The 21993-nt window shown below is 44.5% G+C and overlaps 1 protein-coding gene across 6 annotated transcripts in view; it reads right to left on the reverse strand.

Moving 5' to 3' along the window:
* The window catches only part of SYCP2L (synaptonemal complex protein 2 like), a 1177754-nt gene that overhangs the window by 291508 nt on the left and 864253 nt on the right, over positions 1-21993 (reverse strand). For all 6 annotated transcript variants that reach the window (XM_085606974.1, XM_085606977.1, XM_085606975.1 and 3 more), the window contains exons 27-28: positions 19266-19318; positions 3430-3577 (exon numbers count right to left, since the gene is read on the reverse strand). In XM_085606974.1, coding sequence (XP_085463100.1) covers positions 3430-3577; positions 19266-19318 — 201 coding nt within the window. The remainder of the gene's footprint in view (positions 1-3429; positions 3578-19265; positions 19319-21993) is intronic.

A 21993-nucleotide genomic window follows, 5' to 3' on the forward strand; every position in this document is an offset into this window, starting at 1 on the left:
ATAGTAATAGTACCGCCCAGTGGTAGAGAGAGAAGAGGGACAGAAGGAGGAGGAAAAAGCGGCGGCCATGATGGGAGGATAGGTATTATCCAAGTGAGATGTGTTAAGGGGGCCCTCGTAGACGAGACAATATAGGGTCAGTCACGGAGTCGGGAACCTCTTCCGTTGCAGGGGCCAGTACACTCTCAAGAATAGGCTGTAGTGAATCTCTGCGCGAGGATGTGCTAGACCTAAGATCTTGCAGGACAGATTCAATGGTATGGTCAATACTGTCCATGAGAGCAGCGTGTGAGTCATTCAATTTATCAGGGGATCTAGCAGATGCATGTAAGCCCAGAGAGGATCTTCTAGTGCTTGCAATCCTGTCTGATAGGCGTCTTTCTAGCATATTTAATTCATTATTAACGACGGAATTGGCCCTAATAAGGAAACTATCCAAAGTACCCGCAACCAGAGGATGTCCTGGCATAGTTTTGCTTCGGGTGTCCCTTGATGTCATTGACATCATCCCCGAGCGGGATGCTGCGCCGGTCCAAGAGGGGGGGCCCGGTCCGGTCTTATCCGTGCTTGAACGGGCTTAAACGGGCCCGTCCTTTGCCCGGGCTTCGCCCCGGTCTGCGCCCTGCTCGCGTCCCGCTCGCGCGAGAGTGGGCGTGTCTTAACTAGGCAGGAGGAGGAGTCGGGAAGAGTGTCCCAGGTTCAGCCAACGATGGTTGCGCAAAGCGCACTGGACCTCGCAGTCCCAACAAGGAATCTCCAATTTAAAATAACACTCCTTTCTGTAAGCTTTCCGGTCTGCTCCACGGAGGGAATCCCAGAGTGTCTGTAGATTAAAAAGATAACACCAAGCCTACGAGCGGCTCCCGCGAAGCGGGGGCCGCAAGGCGTTTTGTACTTTCGAAGGAGGGGTCGGGAAGAGTGTCCCAGGTGCAGCCAATGATGATTGCGCAAAGCGCACTGGACCTCACAGTCCCAACAAGGAATCTCCAATTTAAAATAACACTCCTTTCTGTAAGCTTTCCGGTCTGCTCCACGGAGGTAATCCCAGAGTGTTAAAAAGATAACACCAAGCCTACGAGCAGCAAATGTCATTTGCTCCAAAACTCCCTGGGAAGCTGTTTCTTGCAAATCACCGCTCCTTAGCTGAAGCACCTCTTGAGAGACACGGGATTCAATTTGAGCACTACTGTATTGACAATAATACCTTTAAGATGGGTTTACCGACATCCATGTGGCCCCCATACAGGTTTTGTGGAAAGTGATCACTTAACATTTTTGTACAAGCCTCCAACTTGTTTGTAAACCATAAATCTTCTAGCCCATGCTCTAATACTAACTGCTGTAAGGCCTTAAAAACTTTAGGTTTCCTCCCCTGATAAACTCCATTATAAGTCTGTAGTTCTGGTCCGGCTAGATGTATATCCACAAAGTATTAGTGGAGTTGCCCATGATGCTAGCTCAATATTAAGCACTTCAAAAATCTGTGCCTCATCCATATTTGACCCATACACTGAGCAAATAAATTTCCATTCTCCCGCAGCTCACTCATCTTTAGCCCATCAGCCATATTTATCTGCCAGTACCCTTCCCACCAGCCTTATGTAACATTTGGCCAATTTAGCCACATCCCTAGTTGTAGTGCTATGTTGCGTGCATGCTACTACCGTATATCCCAGCTCAGCCAGAGCTCTTCGGTTCTCCCATGGGATGCGTGTCTCCTGTAAGCATACTACATCAGGGGAGAAACTTCTCAATTCCCGCACTAATCGCGGTCTCTTACCCCTATCGTTTAAGCCTGACACATTAAATGTACATACCCGTAACCTCCCTGTCCTCATTCCACCCTCCATATTCTCACCACGTACTGCTCCTGATTAAATACGTTCTTTTCTATTCTCAGTAAACCTTGCTTCTCATGTCTCCACCATGGTCTCCTTTTTCCTTTTCTCTCCAAACTCACCCACTCCCCCCATCCTGCAACCCCCACTCTCCACCCCCCACCACCCCAACCGCAAGACCCCCCCACCCTTCAACTCTCCCCTCCCCCCCCCCCCCCTCAAAAAAATAAGGCATAAGGGCTCAGGGTCCCTAGCGATGGAGAGCTGAGATGCCTGCCCCTCATTGCTACTCCCCCCCCCCCACCATTGTATCCAATATCAGACTACCTATATACTAATATACACCAAAAGAATATATACCATGTTATTACATGCTCCGTCCTGATGTATCTGTATTCTGTATTGAATTTAAATACTCTTTGGCAAGAATTTCGGAAGTGAAAAATTGTGTTTGCCATTTACAGATTACTTTTAATTTAGCCGGATTAAGCAGATAAACCTGTGCTGCTTTAGCCTGAAACATTGGCATTAATTGCCGCAAGTGCCACCTCTTCTCTACTGTCGCTTGACAAAAATCAGACCTAACAAAGAATTCGCTCCTCTTTCCACTCCTTTTTTTTAATCTGATCATGCTTGGCCACACTTAAATCCCGATAAACTATCTATGTCTTATCGGGATTTAAGTGTGGCCAAACTTGTAAATATGAGAAAAGATCAGCAATCAGATGCTAGAAAACCCAGTTTTTGGCCTAAGTGTGGAGAGGCTTTGGGACGGACCTGGTCAAAGATCACGCCGGTTTGCTGAAAACCAGCCTTGATCAGATGTTGCTCCAGGTCTCGAGATTAGAGATGGCATTGCTCATCATTTAAACAGGCAGTGGTTGAGAATAACCAGTGCTAAATCTATTTTAAAAAAAGAAGGTGTCAGGGCTCGAGGCATTGCTCACTAGTCCACAGCAGCGGACGTTTTAAATGCATGCTTAAGTTCAAGTTTACAATTAAAAAAAACTTATAGTACATAGTTTAATGTGTTACTAATGAACACTGCTTGAAAATGCACACACAGCACCACCATGTGGTGGTTTCTCAAATATTTAACAGTGTTTACAAATAAAGGACAGTACAGGGCACCCGAAAACACCAGAACAAATTAAGCACTGAGAATAGCTAAACAGCCATTTCTTTCTAAGGAAGGAATGCTGCGCAATTCAGCTATAGAGATTCAATTTATAGACCCACTATTTTCTGAATCTGCTAAATTATGCTTAGAAGTAGCCATATGGGGTTATGATACTAGGAAGGCACAAACCATGTTAGGACTGTTCATATTGAATCTGCTGGCCACATCATGTAAAGTGGGGTATGCCAGGGAATCACAAGTAATATACGGGACGGCAATACTGAGTCTCGGCAATAGTTCCTAGCTGGAGACTCTGGTGACCACTGCTGCTTTTAGCCTGACTGAAAATCAGTCGATACACACAAATTTATATTGAGGATACTGTGGACATGCAAGCAAAACATTATGCATGAGAATAACTTTAGAGAAAAATAGAGCTCCAAATGGAATTGTTTCAATCAAACAACATACCTGTACTGCTCTTCATAGTGGACTCTCGTGGTGTCAATAATGGTGAAACACCAGGGAGCTCTGCCCCTGAATACTTGAGCTTAGTAGCATTACCTCCACCTCTCTTTGAACGCGTTTCTGAACTTGATGTTGACCTAAAAATGGTATCCTAGAAAACAGGTTTGCTTTAATTTGCTTACAAATATTGTAAACAACTTTTACAGTTTATTTCACATTAACTGGTACATATCAAACTTAGCAACAAAATTCTGCACATAACCTTATAATCAGGGACCCATGAGGTTACAGCTGTAGACAGCTGTGGTAAGTAAGGTAGAGAGCTAGAATGTAGGCAGAATGAACGGAACATTCTGATGCTCTCGAGGTTCTGACAGTGACCAGTATGTCAGTTGTTGTCAGGATCTCAGGGAGCACAGACGTGGCAATCCTGTGCTGTGTTGTGGGCGCATATTCTTGATAAATAAAATAAGCACCTTTAACTTACTCTGTGGAACGTTCTGATGCTCTCGAGGTTCTGACAGTGACCCTTACGTCGGTCGCTGTCAGGATCTCAGAGCATCAGAACGTTCCATTCCATTATGCTTAAATTCTAACACTCTACTTTACTAACCACAACCGCTCCGATAAGGCAAACACAAGGGGTGCACTATTTGAAAGAAGAACACTTCTAAATGGAGGACACCCGAGGCATATATAAAATCTAAACTGGTGCCTTCTGCTTTAACTTTTTCCCCAGAGATAAGACACGTGAAAGCCTCTCAGCAGCCCTTCACTGACGGTTTGTAACTGGAAGGCTTACCGGGGGAACATGAGCCTCCACTACGTGTATTGTTCTTGTGTTGTCAAGGAAAGCTGGCGACATTAAAATAAATATTGTGTTCTGCTCGCCCATACGCCTTACTTTGCATTTTTTAAAGACTACTTGTGTCAGATTGGTCCAACACGTCAGCGTGGGCCAACATGCAGGGGTCACATTGGACTCATCCCTCAGAGAGGTATCTGTCCTCAGTCAGCCTTTAAGAGATGGCACCTCAAGTCCAGAGATCCCCCATGGACCCCAGGGAGATTTATGGGATTATTCATAAGTATGGACAAGGAGCAGTAGCAAGGACGCCAGCAGTGGGAGAGGGTTTGGGTCCCCTAACTGGACCAGACAGGAAATGGTGTACAAGGTAGTATCAGTAGAGACGGCATGAGAGTGTGTCATGAACAGACACTCACCAATAAACCACAACCTAGGGGTATCAGCAACATTGAGTGTGGTCTGCTAAAGAGAGACAGGTTTTTACGTCCCTTGGGCACCCATGGTTGTTAGAAATATGTATTCCATCCAAGGAAGACAGGAGTCGGTAAAATGAAGACACGACGTGAAGTTTAATACCACGTCTATACTCCACAAGTACAAGTCAAGAATGCCCCAACCCTTTCACATGTCGCATGCCCAACCTTCCACCCTTTTTAAAGCAATACATTCTTCACATGACACAAGCTAATCACGAGCTGAAATAAAGAGCCACGCTCGTGACAGCTCGCGTCAACTTACATTGTTCCCAACACACCTTCCCCCCTTGAAAGAAAAAGAAACCACCCCCCCCAAAAAAAAAACCACATAAACAAGCATAATATCCCAAAATAATTACAAAAATGAACCCATGACAAAATCCTTGTACTTTTCAGGAAGGCGATGGGAGCGTACCATCCTAGAATTACTAGAACTACAAGCAGGAAAAGACGCTTCCTCATGGCTGTTATCATATCCAAAATCAAGAAATACATTGCTGCTATAATCCTCTTGACCACTAGCAACTCCCTTAAACAAAGAAACTCTGTTTAGATTCCACACAGAACCACCATCAATTCTGATAGCATTCTTGAACGTCTCAATTACTTTTCTTGGACTCGACCATACAGGACAACCTTTACCAACACCTTCCTTTATTTTTTATGCGAATCAAATCTCCCACTTTAATCACATGTTTAGTTGGTGGGCCTATTTTCTTTTCCATATCATGTTTCATTTTATTTTTGTATGATTCAACTCTCCGTTGGACAGCTTCATAATCCACACTGAAAAAATCATTGGATTCATTCATGCTTTTCTTTATCCACCAGGGAGTTAATTTAGTACTAGGTTTGCGCCCTCTTAGAAGTTCAAAAGGACTGACCAAAGTGACCGAATTGGGAGAAGTTCTATATGCCAATAACATAGAATGTAGTGCATTACGCCAATTTAAACCACCCTTAACAGATAATTGAATAGCTTCTTTAACAACACGGTTAAATCTCTCAACTTGGCCATTTGCTTCTGGATGGAAAACAGAAATTCTCTTGTGAATGATTCCACACTTAACAAGAAAATCGTTCATTTCTTTGCTAACAAATTGGGGTCCATTGTCAGTCACAATTTCTTGCGGAATTCCTTCTCTACAAAATATCTCATCTAAGAACTCAATAACACTATGGGAAGTGACTTCCTTGACCATCTTGACCTCAGGCCATTTTGAATAATAATCAATAAGCACTATTCCAAACGATTCATGTTTGGGTAAAATGTTAAACAGACCAACGATGTCTAACCCAAGTTTACGCCAAGGACCAATCGGAAATTCAACAGGGTGAGGTTCCGGGCGTAGAGCAACAGCAGATTTGTCACTATCCGAACACTGAACACATGAACGCACAAAATGGTCAACATGATTATCAATGCCTGGCCACCAAAATGATTCCTTGACATGTCTCCTGGTAAAAGATATTCCCAAATGCCCCTCATGAGCAATTCTAAGAATTGTGTTTCTAAGGGTAAAAGGTGGAATACATTTATCACCCCTCAAAATTAAGCCATTTTCGACAGCAAGTTCATCTTGAACCTTAAAGAAACCCATCATGTCTCCAGATAATCTCCTCTGTTCCGGCCAACCTTGCAGTAAATACTTCTTGACATTAAGTAATTCTATATCCCTTTCCATTTCGGTAAACCAAACGCCTTCTTGTAAAGAAGATTGTTGACCCAACACTGAATTAACGTCACCCATGGTGAAAGCTACTTCACATTCTTCATCACTGCTCTTGTCTGGATATTCTGTAGGAGAGATCAACCTAGACATACAATCAGCATGTACATTAGCTTTGCCTTGAACATATTCAATCTGAAATTGAAAAGACTGTAGTCCGGAAGCGAGTCTAGCAAGACGTGTGGACATGGTTCGCCCCCCACCAGGTGACATTAAAAAAACACAAGAGGTTTATGGTCAGTTTTAATGACAAATTTCGTACCCCACAAAAAGGTCCTAAAATGTTCAGCTCCCCAAACGCAGGCTAACAACTCTCTCTCAATGACAGAATAATGTTTTTCAGCATCTCTCAAAGCCCTTGACGCATAGGCTACAATCCACTCTCTTCCATTATCACTCTGTAAAAGAACACCACCTAACCCAGTGCTACTAGCATCTACCATAATGATGCACTTTTTTCCACAAATAAAAGGCTTAAGACACGGGGCATTCACTATAAACTCTTTCAAAATCCCAAATACTTTAGACATCTCTGTAGTCCACACAAATTTAGCATTTTTCTTCAATAGACCTCTAAAGGAATCTACTTTAGAAGCAAAATTCGGAATTAATTTTGCGTAAAATTCAATAAGACCCAAAAAAGCTACGAGTTGTTCCTTGGAGGTAGGAATGGGAGCATTTATAATGCTTTCCACGTGATTTTGTTTAGGTTTGATCCCCATTCCACTAATAGTGTGCCCTAAATATTCTACCTCTTTTTTCTTGATCTTGCATTTATCAAGACGTAGAGTAAGACCTTTCTTTGATAAAGCGGCAATAACACCTTCTAAATTGGAATCATGTTCTTCGTTATTTTTGCCATAAACAAGAATATCATCTTGAAATGCAATAGCGCCACTCAGTACTTCTAAAGTGTCTCTCATGAGTCTTTGAAAGACTGAGGCAGCACTGGCAAGGCCAAAAGGCATACGACAATACCTGTACAGTCCCTCAGGAGTGATAAATGCAGTGATGTTTTTTGATTCCTCAGCAAGAACAACTTGGTGATAGGCACTAGCCAAATCAATACAAGAAAATACCTGGAGCACCAGCCAATGTGGAAACCATCTCATGTAAATTGGGTAAAGGGTGTGCATCTAAACAAATCGCGTTATTCACACTGCGAAGGTCCACACACAACCTAAGTTCACCTGAAGGTTTAATGGAAATCACAATGGGAGAAACCCAAGGAGATGATTCCATGGGTTCAATGATATTATTTAGGCATAATTCTTTTAGTATGTCCTTCAATTTGTTTCTGTAAGTGAGGGGAACATTCCTCACTCTGTGACGAATAGGCACAACATTGTCATGCAGTTTTATTACATGTTCAAACCCTTTGTACTTTCCTAATTTCCCACTAAAGACATCGGGAAACAACCCTTTTAATTTACTGACAATTTGAGAATCGTCACTGTGGGCAGTATTACAGGACCCAACAACATAAACAGGAGGATCAGCTCTAGGGTCAATTTTAATTCCTAATTCTTGTTGGTGAGGCCACCCTAATAGTGACAATCCCGACCTTGCCACATATATTTTCCCAAAAGTATGACGACCAGAAAACCCTAGATTAGCACAAAAATAGCCCATAAGGTCGATTTTGTGTCCTGTGTGACCTCCAGGAGAAACATACGGTGGAAACAGGGTTTTTGTAGACCTATTTTCATTAAAAACGCCTAACGAAATAATGGTGTACCAGGCACATGAATCTACCAGGAATTCTAGGTTAACATCATCTACAGTGATAAAACATGATGGGAATTTAGTGCACTCTCCACTATCACACACATTAATGACAGTATTGACCTCGTATTCATTGTCATCACCTAAGTTATCACTATCATCATAAATATAGTTCACTTTTTTAGGTATTGATTTACAGAATTTCCCAAAATGACCCTTTTTATTGCATTTTGAGCAAGTTCTCCCGATAGCCGGACAGTTTTTGAAATCCGCTAAATGTCCGTCACTTCCACATCTATAGCAAAGTAGTTGATGTTGATTTTTCTTTTCATATTTTGTAAATCTGGATTTATTATCAGTTTTTGAAGAGTTATCGTTTCTCTGTGGGAAGTATTTTCTTTGCTTGTCAGCATCTTTAGAAACATTGAAAACATCACTTTTTTCATTTCCTCTAATTTCTTTTACGAACTTTTCTGAATGTTCAATTGATTTGGCAATGTCAATGGCATTGTTCAAGGACATGTCTGACGTAGTCCACAGGCGTTCTTGAACCTTTTTATTGTTTGTCCTCATCAATATTTGGTCTCTAAGCACTTGCTCATATGATATGGGCTCAAAATCACATGTAACGGCTAAAGATCTGAGAGCTTATACGAAATCTTCAACAGGTTCATCAGGTCATTGTTTACGAGAGTAAAATATAAACCTTTCCATTACAATGTTTTTCTTTTTTCCATACCGCAGGTTGAGTTGTGATGAAGCATAGCTATATACATCAATATTTCCTGGATTGACTAAGGCAGGTAGAGTTTTAAATTCTTTCAGAGCGATTCCGCCCAAACAATGCTTTAGAAGAGAAAGTTTCCTCTCAGGTTCGCATTCCTCACCCTCCAAAACTTCTACATATGCCAGAAAGACAGGTTCCCAAATTTCCCACGGCATGGGAGGATCACCAGGAGAAGATAAAAATGATGGAGGAGGAACAATGCCTGACATGGTGAAATACCCTATGAAATGGTATTTATATCATAACATATTCAAATAAAAAAAATAATAATAAATGTGCTTATTAGGCTAAAGTTAGACACAATGTGCAAAAGAAAATGTTACCGCAGTAATATCCCTCATTAAACACTCCGTATTGACAGCTTCTTGTTGATTCACGGTGATCCGGAATTGTTGCTAGGATACCGTGCAACAAAATGGTGTTTCCTGCTCCTTCGCGTTGAGTGACGCGTCGCGCTAGCATCAGCGTGCGTCTGACATGCGTTAGTGTGCATATGATGCTTTGCGAGATATGAACTCATCCAGAGTTCCAACCGTGGCAAAAGTTCCTCAATTCGGCTGGAACCCCTGAGTTTCTTGCGATAATGCCACAGCTCCAGTACCGCAGTAAGTTTCTTTCTCCCTCGTTGCGAAGTAGTTCAAACGAGCATGCAAAATAACGCTGTAAAAAAAAAAAATGAAACTTCTTCCGTATTTCGGGAAAAAAAATGAGTAATTGAGCTGGTTCGATTATAAACAAATCCCGCTCGTCGCCAGTGTTAGAAATATGTATTCCATCCAAGGAAGACAGGAGTCGGTAAAATGAAGACACAACGTGAAGTTTAATAGCACGTCTATACTCCACAAGTACAGGTCAAGAATGCCCCAACCCTTTCACATGTCGCATGCCCAACCTTCCACCCTTTTTAAAGCAATACATTCTTCACATGACACGAGCTAATAACGAGCTGAAATAAAGAGCCACGCTCGTGACAGCTCGCGTCAACTTACATTGTTCCCAACAATGGTGGTGCAGAATGAGGTGGAGTGCCTCCATGTCAACAGCATACAAGATCAGATTGAAAACTGGCTGACAGTGAACCTGCTGGGTCACTGGGTCCAATACTAGTCATAGTCGTAGAAATTATCAATCGGTGCACATGAACCTTCTTTCAGAGGGTCCAGGAACAAGTTAAAATGAGCTCAGAAACCAAGAGTACCGTATTAGCTGGAAAGCAGGTAACAACCAAGGTTACAATGGAGCCAAGAGGGGAGGAAACAGTATTCCATTCTAATGACCTAGCTGGATGAATTTGTTTCAAGCAGAGCAAGTGTGGCAGGATGAGGTCACATAGATCTTCTGTGTCTGACTGATCGGATACCTCATCAGTGAGCAAACACTGGAGATGAGATGTCACAGGCTACGGGTGACATTGGGAGCTCAAGGAGGCATATGATTAGAGGTGCACGGCCTGTATGTCCAATTGCATTAAAGGCCAAGCCAAAGTCACTGGATCTCTATGTCAAACATGAATGCAATAACTGGGTCGCACTTGATCCTCAGTTCAGGTATGAAAAGCAGTGAGTCTCCATGATGGGATGCCAATGATGCCATGAGCACAGCAGTCAGCAGCTGAGTCAATAGCCTCAGGGATGCAGTCAAGCCTGCAAGGGAGGATACATACTCTATTAGAGCTTGTGGCGAAGAGCAGTCTGATACAAAGCAATGCATGCCGCAGCAGGCTAGAACGGGTTAATAGTAAAGCTATATATAGGGAGACAAAGCACACAGCATGGCACGCTCTGGTTGCTATATTCAACCTAATCCAAGCTATTACACCTCCCAATAGACACTATATTCAACATCTCGGCAACAAAGCCAAGAAATTAACAGATTCAGATGGCAGACATGTAACGGTTCAAGTAAGTGCCAGGCAAATTATTAGAACTAGGCTGCCTGGTGTGTGGCCGTGCAGGAGCCTGCAGCATGAACATAGGAATGGAAACCACTCGTGAAAAACTTCACACCGGGTTTCTCAGCATACAATTATGTGAAAATAGCTCTTCAGTTCATATAATTATATTTCGGCAGTTATGCCATAAAAGTATCAATAAAACAATACAAAGAATAACATCTACACCATCTTTCAAAATAAAAGTGAAAACATCTAAAAATACCCTAAGCACTCTGGGTCCTGTCGCCAGGGCACCAAACTTGCACGTTGTAGAATCGCGCTGCAAGTAATCACGGACACCTCTTATGATTATGACTGTAGCTTTATTCTCTGTCTCCACACTCCGCCATGTCCCTGCTCTAACTGCCCTCATCCTGTGTCGACTCCTCCTCTTCCCCTCAACCCCAGACGCTCCGCCCCCCCAACTACTGGACTGCTAACTTCATTACATCTCCCCTCTTCTTAATAAAACAAACAACAGTGCTTCAGTCCATCTCTTCAATGAGTCTCTTTGGTGGCTGGATATCATGACGTGGCCGCAATGACATGTTCCCGGTGGACACATTCGGCCTGGGCTCACTCTGCTGACCTCTTCCTTCTGTAGCACCAAGGTCAGGCTCTTCAAGTGCGGGAGTGCCGGTAGGGCTCATCCCAGGTCCCTGTAAGTCTCGGGGACACCTCTTGAAGTGGGAGATGTTCCTGGTGATTCTGCGTTGTTCAGATTCCGCTGTCAACATAGTGCCCTTCTGTTGGGTCACTAACAGTGGCTCATCCCGGAATCGGGAATCAGTCTTTCTCTGCTGCTCCTGTTTGATGAAGACATGATCCCCTTCATGCAAGGATGGAGACCTTGCTCTCCTTTTGGCATCAGCATACGATTTCATTCTGTCCTTGTTATGCCTGTCAGTCACAGCCATTTCCTGGTGAATGTGATTTGGCGATACCGCTTGCAAGGCACCTTCCCATGTCGGGATGCGATTTCTCATCGGCCGCCCTAGCATGAGGGTTGCAGGGCATTGTCCGGTGGTTGAGTGGGGAGTTGTCCTGTAAGCTCTGAGAACTTCATTCAGAGCTGCCTGCAGTTCTTTCTTCTCAGCAGTGGCGTGCTGAAATGTCTTTTTGATCGTAGCCATAAATCTTTCGATGGTGCCATTTGCTTGTGGCCAGAGTGGTGTAACTTTTCTGTGCTTGAAGTCCATGTGTTTCGCAAAGGCACTGAATTCGTGTCCATTGAATGGAGGCCCATTGTCCGTTTTGACTTCTTTGGGGACACCCCATGTTGCAAATACCTCATCCAGCACCTTGAGAGTGCAGGAGGCGCTTGTAGACGATATTATTTGTGCGATGGGAAATCGTGAATATTCGTCAATTATGGCAACTACATATTTTCCAGACTGCAGCAGTCCATAAAAGTCCATGGCAATTTCTTGCCACACTCCACTGGGTAGGGTGGTCATTTGTAGTGGTGCCGGTGGGTTGCTTTTGCTGGTCAACTGACAGAGGTGGCACTCCTACAGTGTGGACTCCACCATTTGGTCCAGAAAGGGGAACCAGACGCGTTCCCGTAGAGCTCGCTTCGTAGATACTACTCCTCTGTGGCCTTCATGGGCCAGATTGATGACTCCCTGTCGTAGTTGACTGGAGATGACAAGTCGTTGACCTCTTAGGATGACTCCATCAGTGGTCACCGACAGTTCATCGCAGACGTGCCGGAATGCTTGTATCTCTTTCCGGATTGTAGAGTCTGTGTCTTCTTCTTGCGGGTTATATCTCCATCTATTAGTTTGGATCCGGTGGAGTACCATTTACAAGATAGTGTCTTGAGCGGTGACCTCCCGAATGACGTCCATGGGAATGTCAGGTGGCAATGCTTGGTCAGCCACGAAGTGGATATACTCCTCAGCGATCGATGGTTTGGAGTCTGAAGACGGCTGAGGGTGGCGGGACATGTAGTCGGCTGGGTTCTCTGCCTTCCCCGGTTTATGAACAATAGTAAACGTGTACTCCTGAAGTCTGAGACTCCATCTCTCGATTTTCGGAGGCATCTTGGATGTCGGGTTGCCGTAGATAGTGACCAACGCCTGGTGATCAGTGATCAGGGTAAAGTGCTTGCCATATACGAAGACATAGAAGTGTTCGCATGCCCAGACTACAGCAAGACTTTCCTTCTCAGGCTGCGAGTACTTCTTCTCAGGGTCAGACAGGCTGCGGCTGGCAGAGGCAACGATCCGCCTCTGGTCAGAGTCATTACCGTATTGAGCCAAGATGGCCCCCAATCCAACGGGGCTAGCGTCGACCGTGATCTCAGTCTTCCGTTGAGGGTTGAAGTATGAGAGGCTGTCGGCCGACTCAACGGCGCGCTTGATGTCCTTGAACGCCCGCTCACACTCAGGGGTCCAGTCAAACGGTTGACCAAGCTTGGTGAGAAGCCGAAGGGGGTGACTGATGGTCGCATAGTCATGGATGTAGCAGGCACAGTAGCTGGCCATCCCTAAGAAAGGCCTCAAGTCATTTACATCCTGTGGGCTCTTGGTGTTATTCAGGGTCGCGATCTTGTCCGGGTCCGGTTTCATGCCCTCGTCCGAGAAAATGTGGCCAAAGAATTTCAAAGTGGCCTGGTGAAACTCGCATTTCTCTTTGTTCAGCGTCAAATTCGCATCCAACAGGGCATGGCAAACGCGATCAAGAGCGATGTCGTGCTCACGAACATCAGACCCATAGACCAAGATGTCGTCGCTATAGTTTAAGGTGTTGGGGATGTGTTGAATGATTTGACGGATCGCCTCCTGAAAGATTTCCGCGGTCGACGAGACACCAAAGCTCAGCCGCTTGTACCTAAAAAGTCCTAGGTGAGTTGCAAACGTGGTGATGTAGCGAGATCTGGCGTCTAACTCTAGCTGGTGATAACCTTTGTTCAGGTCTAGCTTCGAGAAGACCCTTGCACCATTCAGTGCAGCAATCATATCGCTCAAATGCGGTCCAGGGTGTCGCTCCCTTTCAATTGTGGTGTTGGGTAGGCGCATGTCAACGCACAGTCTCACCTTGTTGGGAGTCCCTTTTTTAGGTACGATGACCACCGGCGACACCCAAGGGGTCGGGCCATCCGTGCTCTCAATGATGTCTGCGGATAGAAGTTCCTGAAGTTCGTCCTCGACAGCACTTTGCAGATGAAATGGAACACGTCGTGGGTGCTGCACAACGGGTTTGATCCGTTTGTTGATGTGCAGCCGAATTTGACAACCTTTCAGCTTGCCTAAGCCTTGAAATAATTTGGGAAACTTGCTGACACAGTTCTGATTGTCGTTGACTTTGAATAAGATTTCCACCAGACGAAGACGCTCCGCCGTGGGGAGGCTAAGTAGGCAGTCGGCTTCAGGCCCTTTGATGACATGTATGACTGCCTGTATGGTGATGTCATCATGGGTGAGCGTTGTGTGGAATTTACCCAGGCAGGGGAGTGGTTTTTGGACATTCACGTGAATGCGCGGACCGGTGCAAAAGTTAGTGGGGGTTTCGGGACCATTTTCTCGTATTCCGTGACTGGAATATAATTCAGCGAGGCTCCGCTGTCCATCACAAATTTGGTGTTGTGATTCCCTACTCTAATGTCTAGGCGTGGATACTTCTTCAGTTGATTAGGGTCCGCAATCATGTTCAAGTATTCCACAGTGTAGGTCGAGTCTTTGGAGGACGATGATCTCGAGTCCCGAGATGGGGATCTGCGTTCCCATCGCGACCTGTGTGATTCCCGGCTGGAATGTGATGAGCCTGGGGACCGCCTGGGCTCTCCTTGAACAGCTCGTATGTGATGTTTCCTTGTGTCAGAGCGGGACGATCTTGTTGTGTCACTTCGCCTCTCGTTGTGATAGTCCCCGCACATGGCTTCGAAGTGGTTGGATCGCCCACATTTCCTGCATCGCTGACCCATGGCCGGACAGGTGTCTATATGAGGATAGTCATAACCACACCGAAAACATCGGTTAGTCCTTTCTGGCTTTCGGTCTCTTCGCCCTGTGTCTCTTCTCCTGTACTCCTGGCGTCGTTGGTGAGACGACGGTCTCTGTCTCCATTGATTCTCCCGCGAATACTTCCTTCTGCTATGAGGTTGTTCTTGAACACGGTGTGCTTGCTCCTGACGGCCGTTGTGTCCTGTTTCGATGGTGGTGGCGTGTTCTTCCGCTTGGTCGTATATACGCGTCATTTCTTCGATCTCTTCCAATTCGTGGGGTTTCCTCAGTAGCCGTCTCCTGAGTGTTTCTGAGTGACAGCTGTCTATGATTTGCAATTTGATGGCAGCGTCAGGCGAGAAGGTTTCAAACTCACAGTGTCTCGACAGCCGTCGTAACTGGGTGATGAATGCGCCCATTGCTTCCTCTTTTCCTTGACGTGCTTGGTGAAAAGCGTAGCGCTCATAGTCCACGTTTCTTTTAGGGAGAAACTTTTTGTTCAGTGCCTCACGCACCTTGTCATATGTTCCAGTATTTGCAGGCGGAAAATCCTTGATGATTTTGCTTATTTCCCAGCCTGCTAGGTTGCGGAGGGCAATTAACTTTTCTTCGTCTTCCGTCACTTTGGATCCCTCGATATAGTCTTCGAAGTCTTCCAACCATTCTTGCCACTTGGGGCCCATACTCCCTCCCGTGGTCACAGTCAGAGGTTCCGGAGCTCGCAGGTGTGATCCTCCCACGACAAGGGGCTTCCGCTGTGGCGAGACGTTGGGGGTCACCATGGTGTCGTTGTGTTCTGTTCACCCTTTTGTGGGTGCCTGAATCTTTATGTCTTCTCACTACTGCTTGTTTATTCACACTCGCCAGTGTTTTATTCTTTGCTTTTGTTAATGCTTGTTTATCTCCATTCGCCAATGTTTGTTTACTTGCTCTCGTCAGTGCTTGTTTATTTTTCTTTTCGCCAATGCTTGTTTGTTTGCTCCTGTAAATGCTTGTTTATTTCTTCTCGCCAATGCTTGTTTACTTGCTCTTGTCAATGCTTGTTTATTATTATTATTTTTCGCCAATGCTTGTTTATTTGCTCTTGCCAATGCTTGTTTCTTTGCTCTTGTCAGTGCTTGTTTCTGTTACTGTATGCCTGACTTCAAGATGGCCGCTCTACAACAATCAAGGGGTCTGTTTTAGAAAAAATGCCTGACTCCAAGATGGCCGCTGTCACTGCATGCACACGAGGCTTGCTCTCGTGGTTCACTCGGTCCTCTTTCACTCTGGACTCACCGGCGGGCAGCTTCAGAGGCAGCACACATCAGGACCTGCATCTCCCCAACGGCGGCTACTGTCAGGTGAGGTTGGGGTGGGCTCCCGCCTTATTCTGCAGCTTCCCGCGTTTCTTCGCGCGACAGCGTGCCAAGACTCACGCATCAGGCGTGAGATCTTCTAACATCGACGGGCACTCAAGCCCGGACTTGAAGGCACTCGGCGGCGCGCGCCAGCAGTCCTTCAGGGACGGCGTCCTCCACGCTGGGGCACTTCTCCTTCGCTCTCGGGTGCGAGGCAGGGTCGGGGTGGGCTCCCGACTTCGGTGCTCGCCAGCCTCACCCAAAGCACACGCTTCTGGCGTGAGTCGCGCTTCGGCGCTTCGGTGTCTCGTGGGGTTCTGAGCGGTGAGGTTTGGTCATCCCACCTTCGTCGCCAGTTGTAGCATCGCGCTGCAAGTAATCACGGACACCTCTTATGATTATGACTGTAGCTTTATTCTCTGCCTCCACACTCCGTCATGTCCCTGCTCTAACTGCCCTCATCCTGTATCGACTCCTCCTCTTCCCCTCAACCCCAGACGCTCCGCCCCCCAACTACTGGACTGCTAACTTCATTACACACGTTTTCAATACATTCACTTAAATGTGCAGGTCTATTTCTATCTAACCAGGCATAGCAACTCCATATATTGGATTAAGATTCTCCTGTGCTAGAGAGTACCAGTTCTGGATGCCCCTGTTCTGAGTCAGTTACTCATATCTAGGCTGAAAAGTACATCAAATATTTTCTGTGCTGGAGCTTGGGACGTCCTGTTGAGCCATTTCTGTGAGCCAATGCCAGGGAACAGAAGAGCCATAAAGCTTGCTTAATTATTTAATTTAATGGAACCATAATTTCCCCCTCAAGTTGTTTAAAAGTATTAAATAAAATCTCTATGTTCAGGGAAAAAGAAATGTTTCACCCTATGCACATTTTGAATGTTCCGACATCTAGTAAGAACAGAAACTGCACCCTTGGGCAACGAGCAGCCGGAAAGTGTAAGATGTGGCCTAGACCTTATGGCACACTCATGAAACTTGCTTGTGTCATGAGTCAGGTTTATACAGCTCTGATTATGAATTGCTCACAATTTTCACATTTATATCCCACACTGCTTTGTCTAGGAAGCCTTCTGTGGTTGCTGCACTAAATGTGCCTTTCTTAGCAGGATCAGTTTGCATCATGCTGAAAGCTGTCCGCTTCTTTCTTTCATTTCAGTGCCCTCTGAGGTGACATGCAAGAGGGGGTCTGCAGCCTTGCCTCTTCTGGCCTCTCAAGGGCTGCAGGTGGACCCAGCTTTGGCCCAGGCACACCCTTGCTTGTCCCACATACTGGGAGTTGTTGGCAGCCCATATCCACGCTTTGATGTTGGTAGGCACAGTTTGGGTGAGTCCCGGGCGCTCGAGAACTAGGTGTCCCGGCCTCCTGTACAGCACATGGCCTGCTAACCCCCCCCCCCCCCCCAATGTAATACAATGCATCACAGATTCTCTCTCACCTGCACTGTAGGCTTCATTAACTTGCTTCCTTGTGTTGGTTTGGTTAAATGAAGGGATAAGTTTGCTCATCTCCAAGAATGCACGATTCCGGGATTAGGCTCTAAAGTTCCTCAGCTTCCTTACGGCGAAAGTGCTTTTTCAAAGTTGGATTAAGTGCTGGGGTGTCGTGTATTATGCGAATGACTGATCATTAGTTGTCTGAGCCATTTAACCCAATTATAGTCGAGGTGGGCTGGGGGTTTGCGTATTAAGTACTGCCTGGAACTTTTATTTTGTTTTATTTGTTAAAAATACATGTACCGGTTTTGCGAACTCTTCAAAATGATTCTTTGTGGTTAAGGATATAAGGTGTAGAGGAAATAAAACCATTTCTAAGTCTAGGAGCATTAACTAGAAATCTCTGCTCTCCTCTTCATTTATTCTTTGACTTCGAAATTGGAGAGTGCGACTAGAGACCTGAATTTTACCATCTGCGCCAGGTTATAAGTTACCTCCTCACTCATATAATGTTGAGTGAGGGGGGGGGGGGGGCGCATTTTGTCACAGACAGCCTGCACGACTGACTTAAGCCTTGCATAAAGCTAATTAGGGTACCCACAAAATGCCTTGCGTTATGAAGATGAGGGACTGCGACAAATCCTGAAGCAAGAAGTATGTCGAAACTTCTGTCCTAATCTGTGCTCAAAAGTGAGTTCAGCGCCCCAGATTCTGAGCCTTGCTCACATAAGAGGTCAAATGTTTGAAAAGAGTGGATGATGCAGGAATCTGCTCAGTGGATTTTCGCAGTGGTCTTCGGCCTGGCAGTAATGCCCCTTGTGTATCCTTTTATTTTAGTCTACTATTCTGCGTCTCAAAGTTTTCTCCTAGGTGATCTGTCATCATATGAACCTTTTCTTGAGAAATTCTAACTCACAAACAGAAATGCATATTATCTGTATATGAACATAAGTGCAATCCTGCATATGAGCAAACTGAAGGCTATTATAGCATCTTTAAACAAGCATTGGCAAAACCATAGGCCTGGCATTGTTTTATAGAGGTTTTTGCAAAACGTTATAGGCAAGGCTGAATGGGTCTTCATCAATTAAAAATAAAATACACTGGCTAAAATCAAAATTATTTTGGGTCTCAAATGGGTCACAGTGCCACAGTACCCCCTGGCACTGAAGGAACTACTTTGTGTGCAGTGTGTTCCTTACTAAGAAGCAGAATGGCGTCAAAGTGAAGTTAGCAGATGGCTGCAGTGGGCTGACCTAGTGCCCCATGCTGTGAGCTGTAGTGTGAGAAAGGAAAATGTGAAAGGCAATAATAGACCAATGGATGAGGAAGGCTGGCTGAAGCCCCTATCAGTATGTATTATACATATGGTTTTACTAAAATAAAGAGGTATTGGCTTATGCCAGACTTAAAAAAAAAAAAAAATAATAATAATAATTTCTCTCAAATCTCAACCGCAAAGTCAGGATTTTTTTTAAATCAGGAGTGTTAGGACAGACAGTATCACAATTCTCAACTTTGATATTGACCCCTTCCAAAAACACACAACCACTGCAGCCCATTACAGTATGGTTTAGGGTTTTGCATTGCCATGTAGAATATATCAAGCAAGGCTTAATTTGAAAGGGAGGGACTTACCGTGTTTTTGTCTTGGTGGTCATCAGCACTACTTGGAGAGGAAAGTGGCAAAACTGATGGAAGAAATATATATTTGATCAGTTTTATTACTTTTTACCCAACAGAATGTTCATAAAATGTATCCATTGAACATCCAGGTGTTCCGTATGACACTAATAGTGCTCCTATAAAACTTAGACCACAATTGTCTACTCCCAAGACGCAAAAGATTCACTTAAACACTGGTTCTCGAATATGTTCATTATTTTTACATTTCAGACCCTTAGAAACATCACTTTAGACTTTAGGGAGGTCTAAGAACACTTTTTAAAACAGTACTTCAACAGAGCCAAGTTATGTTTTATTATAAAGGATTTAGAGGCTACATGTGGCAAAAGAGTGCAAGTTAAACTTAAAAGTATGTCATGTAACAATGCTACAGTGGAACTTTACTACATCTACTTTGGTACTTTTTTAGAAGCAGGTATGACTAACTCGGCTCTAAAAAGAGTTGGTGAGGATGGGAAAGTAATAAGTATGAACTGATGACTGAAGAACCCTTCCATGATATTTTTCTTGCAGAAGTAAAATGTCATTTGCTCCAAAACTCCCAGGGAAGCTGTTTCCTGCAAATCACCGCTCCTTAGGTGAAGCACCTCTTGAGAGACGTGGGATTCAATTTGAGCACTACTGTATTGACAATAATACCTTTAAGATGGGTCTACCGACCTCCATGTGGCCCCCATACAGGTTTTGTGGAAAGTGATCACTTAACATTTTTGTACAAGCCTCCAACTTGTTTGGTGAGCCCCGGCACTTCTCATTATAGATACTCTCACTTTCTGATGGCAAGATCTAAAAGAAACATCTCCTCATGCAGTTGTCTCTTTTGGAACATTTCATGTATTCTCGGTGGGGCATGGAAAGATCACAGCATGATGATTAGGATCAACTGACCTTATTAAGCATCACATTGGTGCAGCAGCGGCGGCTCCTCCGCAATGGCGGAGGAGCGTCACCCCACTTGCACAGGCCAGCAGCTGAAAAATAAAGCTATATGGTTTTATTTTTCAGCTGATGGCTGAGCCAGCATGTGTGCGGATGGGTGGGGCCGGGCCAAGGGAGGGGGGGGTAGACTGATGTGCACTACTAACTGTGCATGTCTGTTTGTCCGGCCGTCTTAGGCCAGCCATACAGACATGCGCAGTTCGATTTCTCCAGCCCAGCTGTATTGTGCAGCTGGGTTGGAGAAAGAGCACAGACTCCCTGTGTCTGAGCAAGCATTAAAGAAGCCCACTCAGGCCAATCCCTGTGCTGCTCTCATGCAGCATGAGGGCAGCACGGGGATTGCACAGGGAGTCTCTGATGCTGTCCTAGGGGCTCATGGGACCAGGACGTGGAGAAGCTCTGAGGCACGAGGTGGCATAAGCAGCATCAGGTAAGATTTATTTGAATTTTTCATTATTCCCCCCTCTAGCAATCCCCCCCACGCTCCCCACAACCGCGCCCCCTCCACCAGCCTCACCGCTGTTAATAGGCGTCTGCCGCCACTGCATTGGTGAAAAGTGACATGGGTGAAATGATGGCATTAATTTGGTGGAGTCTACCTTTTTACATGTATAGTGACATCACATGTGGTACAGGTATGCAGCGGGGTGTCTTTTCCTGGTGGAATCTCGAGTATTTCTCATTTGAGCCTTTTCTCCCTTTCTCATTGTTTTTGTTTAGATCATTTTAGTTGCGCAACCATCCCTCTCCCAGTTCACCTCATATTTTTTATATGGTGAATATTTATGTTGTGCCCTAAAGGTGTATGGCTGATTCAGCGGATTGCACCGCAACACGTGTCTGTACACTACAGGTAGTCCAGCAGACATATTAGAGAAGAGATCAAACAAATGTCCATCAGTGGAACATTGGAGAAATAAATTCAAATAATCTCCTTATTTTACATGAGTTTATGATATGCATCCTATCTATGAAGATTGTATATAAATGAATTATGTATGCACAGTTAACACATGATGGTAGAAGAACATTTGTTTGGATCTGCTAGATCCTGGGGGAATTTAAAGTTGACATTTTATCAGATTGTCATGGAAATAAATGAGGTATGAATGAAAGTGTTTGATGGGAGTTTTTTGGGGGGAGAAGGGTTTGCTGTTGGATAGGGTGGATCATATAATTTGACATGATGAACATGTATTTATAGATTATAAATTAAAGGCGGAGATGTAATGCAGTTGATAAACATACAAATTAATGAAATGTGTATTTTTGTCAAGATTGAGTATGCTTTGTATTAAGTACTGTTGCAAATAGTTCTATTTATACAAAAAATTAGAGACTTATTAGCATTAAGAAATATGGTGGGGTAGGTGGTTATTCTTCTTGTTGTAAGTTCTAGTCTAAGCCCAAACTTAATATGCCATTTATAGTTGCTCAGAGGTTCTCATCTCTCTGGTTTTAATTAGTTGATAGCATAAAGCCTGCTGTATTTTAAAGGGCCTAATTTAGGGACTGACTCAAACACAAACTTGGCTATTTTTTGTGGCTCAAATTCCGCTTGCATCAGAGTTACAGTTTTCACTGGTTTAAGGTTCTCAGAAATCGGCAAGAAACTGCCAGAAATAGGTCAATTTGGTACCATTTGTATCAATACCCAAAGAAAAAATTACAAAATGGCTGGCAAAATACTGAAGTATTTAGAGAGCAAAAAACTGATTGATGTCACGTCAAAATGTTAATA

The sequence above is a fragment of the Triturus cristatus genome, chromosome 5_2 (assembly GCF_964204655.1).
Source record: "Triturus cristatus chromosome 5_2, aTriCri1.1, whole genome shotgun sequence".
In the NCBI taxonomy this organism is placed as follows: Eukaryota; Metazoa; Chordata; class Amphibia; order Caudata; family Salamandridae; genus Triturus; species Triturus cristatus.